Source organism: Bombus vancouverensis, chromosome 1 (assembly GCF_051014615.1).
Source record: "Bombus vancouverensis nearcticus chromosome 1, iyBomVanc1_principal, whole genome shotgun sequence".
NCBI classification, from domain to species: Eukaryota; Metazoa; Arthropoda; class Insecta; order Hymenoptera; family Apidae; genus Bombus; species Bombus vancouverensis.
Window position 1 is genome coordinate 7200181 of NC_134911.1, and position 14102 is coordinate 7214282.

The 14102-nt window shown below is 34.6% G+C and overlaps 1 protein-coding gene across 2 annotated transcripts in view; it reads left to right on the plus strand.

The window, feature by feature from the left end:
- LOC117160584 (protein Wnt-4) overlaps positions 1–14102 on the plus strand; it is a 77591-nt gene that overhangs the window by 54960 nt on the left and 8529 nt on the right. For both annotated transcript variants that reach the window (XM_033341427.2, XM_076617191.1), the window contains exons 2-4: positions 3598–3778; positions 10023–10146; positions 10779–10936. In XM_033341427.2, the coding sequence (XP_033197318.1) occupies positions 3598–3778; positions 10023–10146; positions 10779–10936 (463 nt within the window). The remainder of the gene's footprint in view (positions 1–3597; positions 3779–10022; positions 10147–10778; positions 10937–14102) is intronic.

Sequence of the window (14102 nt, forward strand, 5' to 3'; positions counted from 1 at the left end):
CATGAGTCAGAGGACGATGCGAATCGAGAGCGACTCATGTTGTTTTGCCTCGGGACATTGACACCGTCTTGACGTACAAAACGTAACGATAAACAAACTCCGGACAAAACAATATCGCCGCTACGTGCAACCGTCAACCGAAGTCGAATTTAAACTTTCCGATACTCTCCAGACCAATATAAATAAACGAACACGATCTTTAGGACAATTAGTATCGAGAGAACGTAAGCGTTACCTAGCGTACGAATATCGAACATTCTTCTACCGAGTGACTTTGAGCGAACGACAATTGACTCTGTATTCTGTACTATACAGGGTGGTTGGTAACTGGTGGTACAAGCGGAAAGGGGGTGATTCTACGCGAAAAAGGAAGTCGAAAATATAGAATAAAAATTCTTTTTTAATTTTTTTTTTTTATTTTTCCATCGAGACAACGATGTACAGTGAGATCCGTTATAACGTACCGCACGCTTACCGAGCGAAAATTCAAAGTCGATTTTCTCGAAAACAAAGCCTCAAACGAAAAAATTTTACTCTGTATTTTCGACTTCTTTTTTCGCGTAGAATCACCTCCTTCCGCTTGTACCACCAGTTACCAACCACCCTGTATATTTAAAAATACATTTAACGGCACAAGTATCAACTCGTCTCGTTATTGTATAAACCAGCTCGTAAAGTCCACCACGTATTCCACTTAGCCCAAGAAACAAAAGAGGGAAAGATACGCAGCATTGCAAAAATATCAAAGACATGAATGTAAATATCAGTATGAAAAGTATGAGAGAAAGAGGTTAACTTAAATAAGAGATAAATTATCCCAAAGGATTAATAGCAACACTGACTTATCTTCCCTTTAGACCGCATCTGTAATTCCGAGTAGCCAGGCGCTTCGGGAGTAATCGAGTTCGTGGGCAGATTAAAATCTTCTCAAACTCGCATTAAGGAAGCTCGAAGGCGCGTCCGCACGAGAATTGGTCACTCCCTCGGCGTGTGTCGTACGTGTAGAAGTTGACGCGACGACCCGTTCCCTTAAACGTTGCCCACGGGGTTGCAATCATCGTTCCCGGGCCCGGCCAAGGCCACACCCTCGATTCTCATTAAGATTTACCGCCTAAACGACCGCTACCTATGCTCCGAAGGGGGGCAACCTTTGAAAAATAATAGAAAATGACAGGACCACTTCTATTCTTTCTTTTTTTTCCTATATTTCCTGTTTTTTTCTTCTTACAACGCCGCGATTAACGAGAGGCAGGGAACGTTTCCGAACTTCTAGACTCTTTTTTATTTACTTTTATTTACTTTTTTTTGTAACTAATCCTTCCTCTGCTGTTATTTAGGATTATACTGGATTGGTATATATAAAGTCTAAAATTTATCTGTATTTTTTAAATTTACTTAAATTCGATACTGAAGTAAGTACAAAGCTTTCTTGTATAATATTTTATTAACTCATACTATTACATTATAATAATTTATCAACTAATAATATTACATCATAGGTATATTGACAAGTTACAAGCAAAATAGGTTAGGAATCTCTTTTCTACAGTCTCTTACAATTTTCAAATAATTTGTGATTTTTACAATTCCCTTGAAAAATTTCACTTGTTTATTATCTAACTTGTTACTATTATGCAAAGATATTGCATTGTTCGTGAATATGTTTGCTGGTAGGTACGCTCCTTAAAACGACGAACTGATCTTTCTCAGTAAAGTTAATTGCAAGCGAGAAGTCAACCAATCGTTCTCCCTACATGTGGTATATATTGAGTATAGGGATAGGGAAGACAGGATATTTTCGCGCGTCTGCACCAGAATATAGGTTTTTGCACGCAGGTACTCATTACGAGTGGCCGGCATTAAATAAATTCGATAATTGAGCCGGATGATCGGACATGTTGGATCTCTTTGCGGCCACCCGTAAATTAATGGAGCTTTACGAGGAATTAAATTCGACACGCTTTCTCTGAGATATACCGTGTACACGCCTCTTTGATTCCTTGTACGCTTTCACCCAGGTGCCGTGAACTTTTCGGGAGATGAACGCCGCAGAAAAAAATGCCGCCGGTTCATGTAGCATTTTATCCCTAACCAAACCCTTTGTAGCAAGTAAATATACCGCCGTTCGTAAGTATAATAGTTAAATACTTAATAGGACATTTATGGAGAAGTATAAACTTGGAAAATCATATTGGGGAATTATTAAAATACTTCTTTCGATATAAATTCGGATCAAAAGGTCGAAAGCTTTAGGTCATTATAGTGAATATGTATACATGATTACTGATATAAATTTGTATTGAAGTATTCTTTCAATAATGAACTGAAGTAATATATTTTTTAACGAAATGTAATGTTTAAAGTCGCTATTATGAATTTGAGGTTATGAAACATATTATATCGAAATGTTTCCCTCGCAATGAACCGAAATACATGCATTCAATTTATTTTGACAAAAAAATATTTAATACTAATATGGAAATATAATGTTCAATAAAATTTTATATTTTACGTCACTACTTCAAATTTGTAATTACCAATATAAATATTATATAATATTAATATTAAAAAATTTCATTTACATTGAAAACAATTAATAACTTTTACTAGCAAGATTCTTGAACATTCATGTGATTCACGCGATAGGAAAGTTAAGTCTTCTTGTCTCATGTTACGACGTAGACAATCCCTGTTGTCGGTTCTTGCGGATCCTCTTATATTGTCGGGCATCGGTTACCCTTAGCTGTTGCCCTTCGTCCTTTTCCCCTCTATAATTTTCACTCGAATACCTGCTCTAATTATAGGTGGTTCGTCACGGCGAGAGTTCCTTTGTGGGTAGCCTCGGTACGAGCGAGGCTACCGAGTAGCTGTCCTCTATGCTTCGTGAAAATACAGGGTGGGCAAGTAATATATGACATGAGAGTGGGGAGAAGGAAATTCCGTGATTCGAGAATGATAGAGGAACAATATTAATCTATATAGATACATTGGATTTTTTAAATGATAATTTTCAAAATAATATTTTCCTTTTACTTGAAGCTTGCATTGACTGCCTGAATTAATTTTTTGTAAATGCAAAAAGTATATAAAACCCGTTACATTAACATACGTTGATAATTCTAACGTTAACTTCATTAAATCTGTAACTCATCCTCACATCTCATCTTCCATTCCAACTAATATAAATATTTTCGTGAAGCTACAACTAATACGATAATTTTGATTAAGATTTTATGACAATTATCATCTATTTGATAGTCCTAATATTAAACTTACTAAATCTGTACCTAATCCTATAACCTAACCCTATTCTAACCTCACATTCCATCTTCTCTTTCAACTTACATAAATATCTTCATAAACCTATACGTATAATAAATTAGTTAGTATTTTATTCGACTTTTATATCAAGCAATTTGGTAGTTTTAATATTACGTTTATGAAACTTCAACCTAACCTCACTTCTGATCAATTCCAACTTACATAAGTATTTCCGTAAATCTATCACTATAAGTTGGTTGAGATTTCGTAAGAAGGTTCACGTAAGAAATCGAAGGATAATAACAATAATGGTTGCTGCTTCCGGGATTGTTTCAGGTATCTGGGTGTTGAGCCACGGCTGAATAGCGGATCAAGTTCTGGAAGCGGTGGCGATGGTCAAGCGCAGATCGTTGGCGCGGGTGTGATCGGGCCGGCAAGCGCCGAAAAGAACTGCAAGAGTGTGCACCTGACCGCGAAGCAGCAGGCGATATGCTCCCGCTCGCCTCCAGTCCTGCAGGTATTTACCTCACGGCAGGGGCAACCTCTCTCCTTCACCGTTCGGATTAATGGCCGGGGAAGCACGCGGCTAATTCGATCCGCCGGCCCTCCGTGCGGCCTGTTGGCCGAACGTTTACGACATTGTCCGCACGATCTTTACACTTTGTCGATTTTTCAAAGGAGGACCGATGAGAAATCAATATTCCATTTTTTCCCCATACTTATCCTATTTTTATTTTTTTTAAACGTTCTTTTTTTAGGTTAGTTTCTTAATTGATCAAACACTTTTGATATTGTTCGTACAATCTTTACACATTTTTTTACCAATTTTCCAGTGGAGAATCAACGAGAAATCAGACTTTTGATCGTTTTTCGTCCTTTTTTTTCAATTTCATTTTTTTGCGTAGATCAGAATTTTATTGGCCAAGCATTTGTGATATTGGCCGTATGATCTTTACGCTCTGCGGATTTTTCAACAGAGAACTAGTGAGAAATCAATTTTAGATTCTTTTTTTGTCACTTTTATGTTTTCTAAGGGGGTATTCTGGTCTAGAAATTTGAAAAAATCGAAAATTCTTTTTCATATTTCCAAAGTTTAGACATTCAAGAATATGCCCTTAAAAGGATTTTTCAAAATTTCAACTATTTTATGAGTTACAGCCATTTTTGTGACGCAGCATCTGTTTCGGTCCGACCGGAACAAATGAACAGTAGACGGTAGACGTTGTCCGAGTAAACTTGTCTCAAAACTTTAAGCGCGTTTTTCTCGAAACTACTTTTTTCGAGTTGGCGTGCACGATATCTCAAGTTCTAACGAACCGATTTATTTAAAATTTGGTCTGAATATTCCTTATATACTTCTCTATCGTCCGGACCACGCTCAGCTCAAAATCTTTAATATTACTATCTTTTAAACGTTCGGAATTGTCAAAAAAACGTGCGAAATAAGAAATTTTTTTTCAAACGGCCGTCATTTTGTGAAAAAATGTTGCATTGACTTTTCCAAGATTCAGACGATAGCGGCATCCATACTAATTAAGAATCTGTTCGCTTTCTTTGTTTCAAATGACCAGAAGGGTTGATATCATGCACGCCACGACACCCCATTTTCTTGGCAGCACCCACTTTGCCAGCTCGTAACTTTTTAAATATTGAGCTTTTTTTTTCAGTGAATTTTTTACGTAATCTCGAAATATCAATAAACAAACGCTAAAAAGAAGGATAGCAAAAATATTTTTTGTTTCGCTTGTACAGAGCTTCAAAAATCGCCCGAGATTCATGCCTCTAGACCAGAATACCCCTTTAATTCTCTTTTTTTTAATTTAATACGCTGTTGGTTAATCGTTTGTGATATTGTCTATACGATTTTTACACTCTGCTCCTTTTTTTAACAGGATACTAGTAGAAAATCAATTTTAGATTCTTTTCCTCTTTTTTCCTTAAAAGTCGAACTATTGGCAGCTATAGTATAAAACTTATACTGAAGAAACTAAAATGGAGGGGAATTGCATGAAGAAGTTAAAGTTTAGATAATATTGCCATAAGTGAATCAGTGGCAGAGTGAGCATTTTGCTGCACATATTTTTCGTTCCAGCAAATTTTTCTTTACGTTATCTAACGCCAATTAGGTGATGAATTAAACATTTTCGATATAATAGCGTATAAGGATGAATTTTTCAAGGATTTCTTTACTTTCCAAAATTGATTCCCGAGAGACATAAAAACCATAATATTTCAGTAATAATAACAGTTTCTCTGTATTACCGCCATCGAATTTTGTCGTTAAGGTGAACCGAAAGTATAATTTTGCGTGAAACCTAAATACACGTGCGAAGCATTTAATTTTCGAAGATGGAAAAATCAAAAACGAAAAAATGTACAGCATCGTTAAGGGGCGAATAGCATAATTTCGCATTGAACCGTGTCATTAAATATGCATACGTAAAAGGGAGGTCATGGACAATTAAATGTTACAGGGACGTTCGACCTTTTCCTCGGACGCTTTCTTTTTCAATTTCTATGATGATAGCTATTCCATACATTTATTCTCTCGAATTCTTTTGGCATTCTGTTATTATATTATTTTTTTCTATTAATTCTTCATCTTCAAACACAATCAAATTAAACTTTCTTCAGATGAAGAAATAATAAATAAATATGGTAATAAATAATAATAATTGTAGTATCGTAACTACTATAGTTAATTTGTTAATGATAAGTAGATTGAACAGGTGTTAATTGAACAGAAAATAATGTTCGTTAAACATGAACTAGTCGCAGCAAACGTATAATAATCAACACAACTAAGTAATTAATCAACGACTCTTATCAACGCAATCCACACTCTTTGACATCTCAACTCGTACTGCTGTTAATTCGTTTATTGTCCTCTTCCCCTCATCCCCTTTAGACCCCTCATCCATGATACTACATAATAATAATACAATAATTTATTGTATATCAGATCTTACGTTTATTGGAAAAAGCTTCCTTAGCGTACCGGATTAGTTTCCTTAATATACATTTTCTTATTTTAAAAATAATTATTCTAGCATTTCTTCACGACTGTTTCTTATAGCTTACATTAGACACAAATGTAGTATACATAATAATAATACAACATAATATAATAACGTTTAATTGAAAACAAATATAATATATATAACGTAACATAACATATAACACAATAATATATAGGGTGGTTGGTAACTGGTGGTACAAGCGGAAAGGGGGTGATTCTACGCGAAAAAAGAAGTCGAAAATATAGAATACAAATTTTTCGTTCGAGGCTTTGTTTTTGAGAAAATCGACTTTGAATTTTCGCTCGGTACGCGTGCACTTTATCGCGTCTTTATCTTTACAACGGATCTCACTGTAGATCGTTGTCTCGATGGAAAAATTAAAAGAAAAAAATAAAAAAAATTTTTATTCTATATTTTCGACTTCTTTTTTCGCCTAGAATCACCCCCTTTCCGTTTGTACCAACCACCAGTTACCAACCACCCTGTATAACACAATACTCGCTTAAAACAAAATATAGAAAGATATAAACACACGCATCAAAAGATATGAAAACAAAATGTAAAGAGATATAGATTAGTAGAATATAGATAGAAGAAATAAATTGAAATAAAATTTAGAAAGGTGTAAACACACATGTGGATACATGTGTTTCAAGTTCTACGGTGATGTAGAGGGATAAAAAAATGATCCGGGATCGCGAAGGGGAAAATTGAGCGTCGGTGGAAAATGGCGCGAGCGCACCGGTGAATTCGCACGATTCTAAAGAACTCCCGGAATGCAGCGGTCGAGTTGTAGCTTTCGTTTGCCGCGCCTGCAATATTTAATACTCGAGCTCTGGAACAGTCAGGGTCTTCAGTGAACCCTACACGACCTCCTTTCGAGACGCCTCGCAGTCGGTAAATGAAGTCGCGAATTCTCTGATCTTGGATCGAGCCTTGGATCTCCGTGAAACTCTGTTTCTGCCGTTGTAAATTAGTTTGAAACAGCCGAACATTCCAAATGTTTGCGAAAGTTACGTCTACGAGATGGTATTTCAGTTATTTCAAACAAATTTAGTGGAAGATTTGTTTGAGATACCGAGTAGAAACATTATTCAGAGCGTTTAGGCCAAGAATAATTCGTACATTATGTTTTAGTTCAAGAATTATTGCTTGGAAATGTAGCATGATTTTAAGAGAAGTGTAACGTGATGCATGGTAATGCTTTTAGAAATGAAGATGTTTTGGAAGATTTAGTTTTTCAAATAAATATATTTCTTATGAGAAAATATCAAACACCGTGAAATTTTGAGCAAATATTTAGCTGAAATCTTGAAACGAGCACGTTTAAATTTCTACCATGTGAAGATATTCTACAATTTTAACGAATACTCAGATTTTTAATAATCACGAAATACGTCCATTTTAATAAATGACCAAATTATTTAAATTATTTCATTGTTCCTCCAAAAAGAAAAATTCCCTTTAACAGGAATCAGAAATTTGCGTGTCCTAAAAAATTGAAATTGTACAATTACAAACTCCTTAATTGCTACTAAAAGTACTTAATTATACATATATTACTTCAAATGCTATAAAGTGAAACACACTCATTTAAAAATTCCAACCAACAACGTCAAACCTTATCCGACCATTTGCTTCGACTTTCTCCTTGTACCATTTAATTCTACGTTCATTAAAAACCAACACCGAGCACAAGAATTCACTAAAAACAAGAAAAGTAACATTTTATTAGGGATACTTTAACATAACCACATCAACATGAAAAAAATGTCAATACACGAGTATTAAAGTGCTCACAGCATTCAACGGTACAGAATTTACGCTATAATCTCAAAAAGTAATAAAATTCTAAATAATACCTGCATACTAAAATTAACTCCCCATACCAAGGGTCTTTAACCTTTATTCCAAGAAGAGCACCTGCACCGGTACATTTATGACAAAAAGCATCTTGCGTGTTAGGTTTACAGAACTGAGAGATGAGAGTTTAGTTGTTATGCTATGTACCCAATTTAATTTTTAAGTGACGTATTTTTGAGTAGTTTCTATTTTATAAGTTGAAAGCATTTGCAAGCTAAACTTTACACTGTGTAATTAATTTAATGTGCAAGTAATTTGCTTTTGTATAGTTTAGATTTTAAGAGAAAAGGTTTTTCATTTGCATTTTCTACTTTACTATACTGTAGTGAAAGAAAATAAATTTTGAACAAGTGGATTAAAACTGTATGCTTTAGAACTGGTCTAATTTATAGATTAATGTATCAACATCAGTGTGATATAACCTAAGAAATTAAGATGAAATACAAAAAATCAAATCCATGTTACTATGCTACTATAAATAAATTCCAATTACATAAAGTCTTTGGCAATCTGTCGCAGCCTGCGACGGTTGGATGGCATGGCCGGTAAAAAAGCGGTCAAATGTTGCCCAAAATCGCGTTTACCTCTGCCTAATGCACAAATCTTGTCGTGGTGGGGCAGGGCAGAAGCAGTGTTCGTCTAGAAACCGGTGTCTAGGTAAACTCGTGGCTCGATATATCTCTTTGAACGACGCCGACTACCTTGCTTTTCCAAATCTTGCTTACCGACAAAAGACCACTCTATGAATATTCATAACGACACCGCGACGGACGTTTAATCCTCGGACGATTAACCAGATACACGTCGAACGATCCTCGATTTGTTTCGTGTCGAAATTTCGGCCATCAAGTTATACGTGTTTTCTTTTTATCTTTCTCCATCTCTATGGTTTTTATTCTGACCATGAGTTGACTTGGTTTCAGGTTACTAGTTTCGCTGGAAGTATATATGAGGATACTGTTTGTTGATTCAATCATTGTCCAAAAGAATTGTTTAAAATTTCTGTGTAATAAATGGAATTGAAAATGAAGTTGATATTGATTTATATTCGTCATGACTGTTTGAAATGTGATTGGTGTTATGAGTGGAATTTGGTACTTTGAGGTTAGAAATTGATAAAGCTTATTAAACTCCGTTTTCAAGTTTTATTATAAAACAACTATTTGTAATTGTTTTAATTATAAGCCTCTTTTATGTGTACCTGAAATTGTTTCCAACATTTCTCAAATTTTACACTTTCCACTTACAAAGCGTTCTCTAATTCTCCCAAACACGTAACCTAAATTAACATCGTCCAACGACAACAACAATTTCCGCAAACAACTTCTAATCAGCATTAATCCCAGTGATCGAAGCCGTATTAATTTCAACCACTTGCTATTACAGATAGTGATTACTAATTGCACGTCAACAGATTCTCAATAGATCCTAATATAGAACATGTCCACCCACTGACACCAGTTCAATTACATTCTAATATTAGAATCAACATTAAACGAATCTAATTACAAGCTTACTATACTAGTTACGTAACATATTTGTACATCCTCAACCAATTAATGAGAAACGATATATTGTACTTTCAGAAATCAAACTGATCTCTATTTTTTAAGAGTTCTCAATTTCACCAAAACAAACATATAATTAGAGTTTAACACATTTTCATAAATCTATTTATTACAGGGATATATAAAATATCATAAGCTCCAAGATAAATTTTCGAAAATTTATTTATCTTTGTAATTTGTAATTATCATTTTTCTCTGCATTTTAATTTATCAAGCTGATCAGCATGGTTTTTGGGAGACTCGTATGTATGCATATTCATGTGAAATTGTTTTCTTTTCCATTCGTGGTTTTCACAGTTTTTACTTTCAGGCAGTCAGCGCGGGCGCGAGGTTGGCCATTGAGGAATGTCAGCACCAGTTTCGGTCGGCTAGATGGAATTGCTCCATCAGCCCGGAAAATCCGGACAACATTTTCGGCGGTGTGATGCTAGTCAGTAAGTAAAATCTTCGTCTTGAAGGGAATAAAGCTTAAGACGCATGCGCAGTAAGAGGAGATCCTCGCAAAGTGGTAGCTTAAGATGAAGAGAAGTTTTAGTTCGACGTGAAAATGGATGTATTCAGAGGTTATGGTTGGCGTATTTGAAGCAGGATGGAAATTTGATTTGACAGTAGGTTTTTGGTAACTGAGGATAAAAGTAGTAACTATAATAACAGTATATATTCAATTTATATTTATATAAGCATATACTGTAATACACATAAATTCGTATGTAGATACAGACACAGACGTAAACATAGATATAGCCATGATTATAAAGGTAATTAAAGTACTTCTCCGAGAAAATGAGATTCTTAGGAATTTTGTTTAAACTTTAACTACGTGTTAAGAAGCGTACAATACGGAACACGTAGCCCCAAAGCTTTCATATTTAACACATAATGCAATCCAAAACAATTAAAAGATATCTTTTCCCCGTGAGCGAGAAATAATTTTTTTTAATTAAACCTCCCACGGTGCAGGTGTAGCGGTATAATTTTGTTTTTTATTAGAGTAAAATACGCTAGCAGCTTGCAGAAAATGGAAAAACTTGTGCTACAACGGAGAAATTCCGGTGCATCTTTGCAGACAGTCGCGAGGCAGCGTTCGTGTACGCAATATCGGCGGCGGGAGTTGCTTACAGTGTCACCAGAGCCTGTTCCAGGGGCGAACTCACCGATTGCTCGTGCGACAACCGAGTCAGAACACGCCACCCGAATAATTGGCAATGGGGCGGCTGCAGCGAGGTAATTTCCCCTCTATTTGTATTCCCTTCTCCTTTGAAAAATAACGTGCGGGCAAATGATACCATAAATTCGACTCGTCTTATCCTTTAACCTTCCTTAGGCTTGTTCCTTATATAGAAATCTTTAATAATATTACTTGCTGTTAAACTAACCTTACCAGGGCCGGTCAAACGACCGGTTTTAAAATTTAATTTAAGATTGTACATCCATTGTTATTTCTTTTGCTCATCTAATTTTATGTTATATTAATTCTTATATTATCTGATTAATCAATTAATATAAGAGTTTACATAAAGTTAGATGAACAAAAGAAGTAACAATGAATGCACAATTTTAAATTAAATTTTGAAACCAGTCATTCAACCGGGCCTGATAAAATTAGTATTAAAGTACATGATGATATATATATGAAGTGGAAATATTTTACATGTAAGCTTTGATGAGTTGGTAATTAAGTTTTTAATTTAAAAATTGGAGATGATACAATGTTCTTTTTATTCTTGTAGGTTATTGGTTGATTTATTGAAACTTCATTTATATGATACAGGATAGAGAATGGTTTAGTTTGAATAAGTCATGATATTTAAAAAGATAAGAGACAAATAGTATAGAAGAGAATTCAGTGATTATATGGTAGCAATTCTGTTCTGCTTGAGAATATAGTATATAAACGATACAATATCTTTTTAGAGAATTGAAGTCTTTAATACTACATGTATTTTGTGTCGTGAAAACTACCATTTTGTTTATTAAATTTTTTGTATTACAAACGATACAACCACTCTTTCTTACAAAAATTACAAGGTACTTAAAACTATATGAAAATACATTTATTACATTGCATTTACTGTATTATATCTTGCAAAAAACAATTGCATCCTAATAATATATCAGAATATTATTCTAGGGTTTAATTTCATAACTTGAAGCAACATTTATTCGGGAGTATTTCCACCCTTCTAAAAACCTTGGCAACTTAATTAATTTCGATTCACTTTAACGAATTCCTCTCTTGGTTCTTACGCAACAACGTCCGTTAATTAAGCGAGGCAACGCGCGCAGACGGTCGAATTACATCGCGAGCGGCGAGCTTAAGGCGGCGTTTTCAATTTCGTGGAAACACGAAACCGGAGTCGCTCGCGAGTTCTTGATCAATTTTCTTCTTTTCACTTTATCGTGTATCGATCGTAAATCAATCTAAACGGCTGCCGTGGAACTTAATGAAATTCCGTTCCGCCGACAAACGACGATTATTTTCCACCCTTTTCAGGACTGAGGAGAACAGACCGGTGTATACGTAACAGTATCCTTTTCTTCGTATTCCGCGTGCAGGGGGCAAGGGACAAACCCCTCACCGATACAGAGAACAACAGTGGTTAGCTTTTTCTCGGCAACTGCTGGTACACTAGAGTCGACAACGCTTTCAACGCTTTTTTTATGCTTTCTTCTCGAGACAAATAGATTTCAAATATATAGCTTAATTACTTAATGGAAATTTTAATAATGTTGGAAATAGAACTTTGAAAAATATTTTACAATTTCTTTGTACGTTGAAATTAGTTTGAGGTTATGAATCTTTTTCCTCTTTAAGAAGAATTTTGGAAACTTATTAAAATTGAAATATTGACACTTTCTGTTGAGATTTAGTGAGATTTTTCTTTTAATGAAATCTTTAGATATTTTTCATTAAATTTTAGGAAATATCTTAGAATTCTTTTATCGACTAGAATTTTATTTGAATGCATAGACTATTTTTTAATAGAGATGTTAAATGGAATAATTTAGTAAATTAGAAATTTATGTAGAAAGTTAAATATATTTCTATTATATACTGAAAAAAATATTCCATCTCTGAAGCATAATATGAATTATTTGATAAAGTGGTCGGCCGAAATCAGTGGAAATTAGTTAATTTGGTGAAAGAGGCTTGACTAGGGTAGGAAAACGCTGTTTCATTCTGAAGTATATTAACTTCGAATCAGTGTTGTTAGTAGTTTATGGGCGGGAAACGTGGGAATGATGTACAGGGTGAACCTCCGTTATCTTGAGTGTTTTCGTCGTTAATGAGCCGATCAAAATGCGTTTTATCCAGAATAAATTGGACTACGGGTTGTATTATATATTCATGATTTCACTACGTTTTTTATTTTGTTTTCTAGGGACCTTAAGACTGCTATCATTTTTTACGCTAGATATTCTTTCTAAGATATTCTTTCATGTGAAGCAAATTAAAAAATTATTATTTCATAAAATAACATGTAGAGGGTGCTACAAAGATATGGATCTGAAACTGAAAAAAATTTTTGTAAGCTATCAGAAGTGAAATAGAAAAAAGTTGCCCAACTTTGTAAAAAAATACATAAATTTCTAAACTTTTATAGCCATACATAATATATATTTTAATATTTAAAAGTATATAGATTTCTCTACAATAAACATTGATAAAATAATCTTTCTTAAGATTCACCTTCACCCACAATTTTATCAAATTATAATAAAATAACCTTTAGTAAAATGATTTTTAGTGATTTCTTCTGAAGTAACTTTTAACGCAGTTGAACATTCTCTGAACTAACGTCTGTATAATTTTCATTTATCAAAATGAAAATTAAATTGATTGAAAATTGAATGTAAATTTTCATTTATCAAAATAACTCTAGCTTTCTAACTAAAATAATCTTTTCCAAAATTTACCTTTATCAACAGTATCCTCAGATTAAACACTTGTGTCATTTGTATTATTTTATCTTTAAATGCTTTGTATAATAGTTATAAATAGACACCCCAAAAAGAAAAAATAGAAATGACAAATAAAAAAGGAGTAATCTAAGAATCTAGTTATTTTGTTGACCCTGTAGAACGGAGAGGCCACCCCTGAAGCGCACGGGCGAAGCACTGCCCCGCACAGGCATCCCCAATTTGTCGTCTCGATCTCAGCACGGTCGGTCGACGTAAACCTTAACCCTGGAACGAAGACAAAGCTCGTCCTGTAAACGGATGCATTTCATGCGTACGGCTGACCCCTTGTAGACATTGCTAGCTTACAAGGGGATTAAGGGGGCTAAGCTTGTTAAGTTGCAACAACCCGCCACCTCCTGCCCCCGCACACAGCCCGGACATATCGGCCACGTAACTCGGAACGTGAGTGATGCACATGAGAACGTAA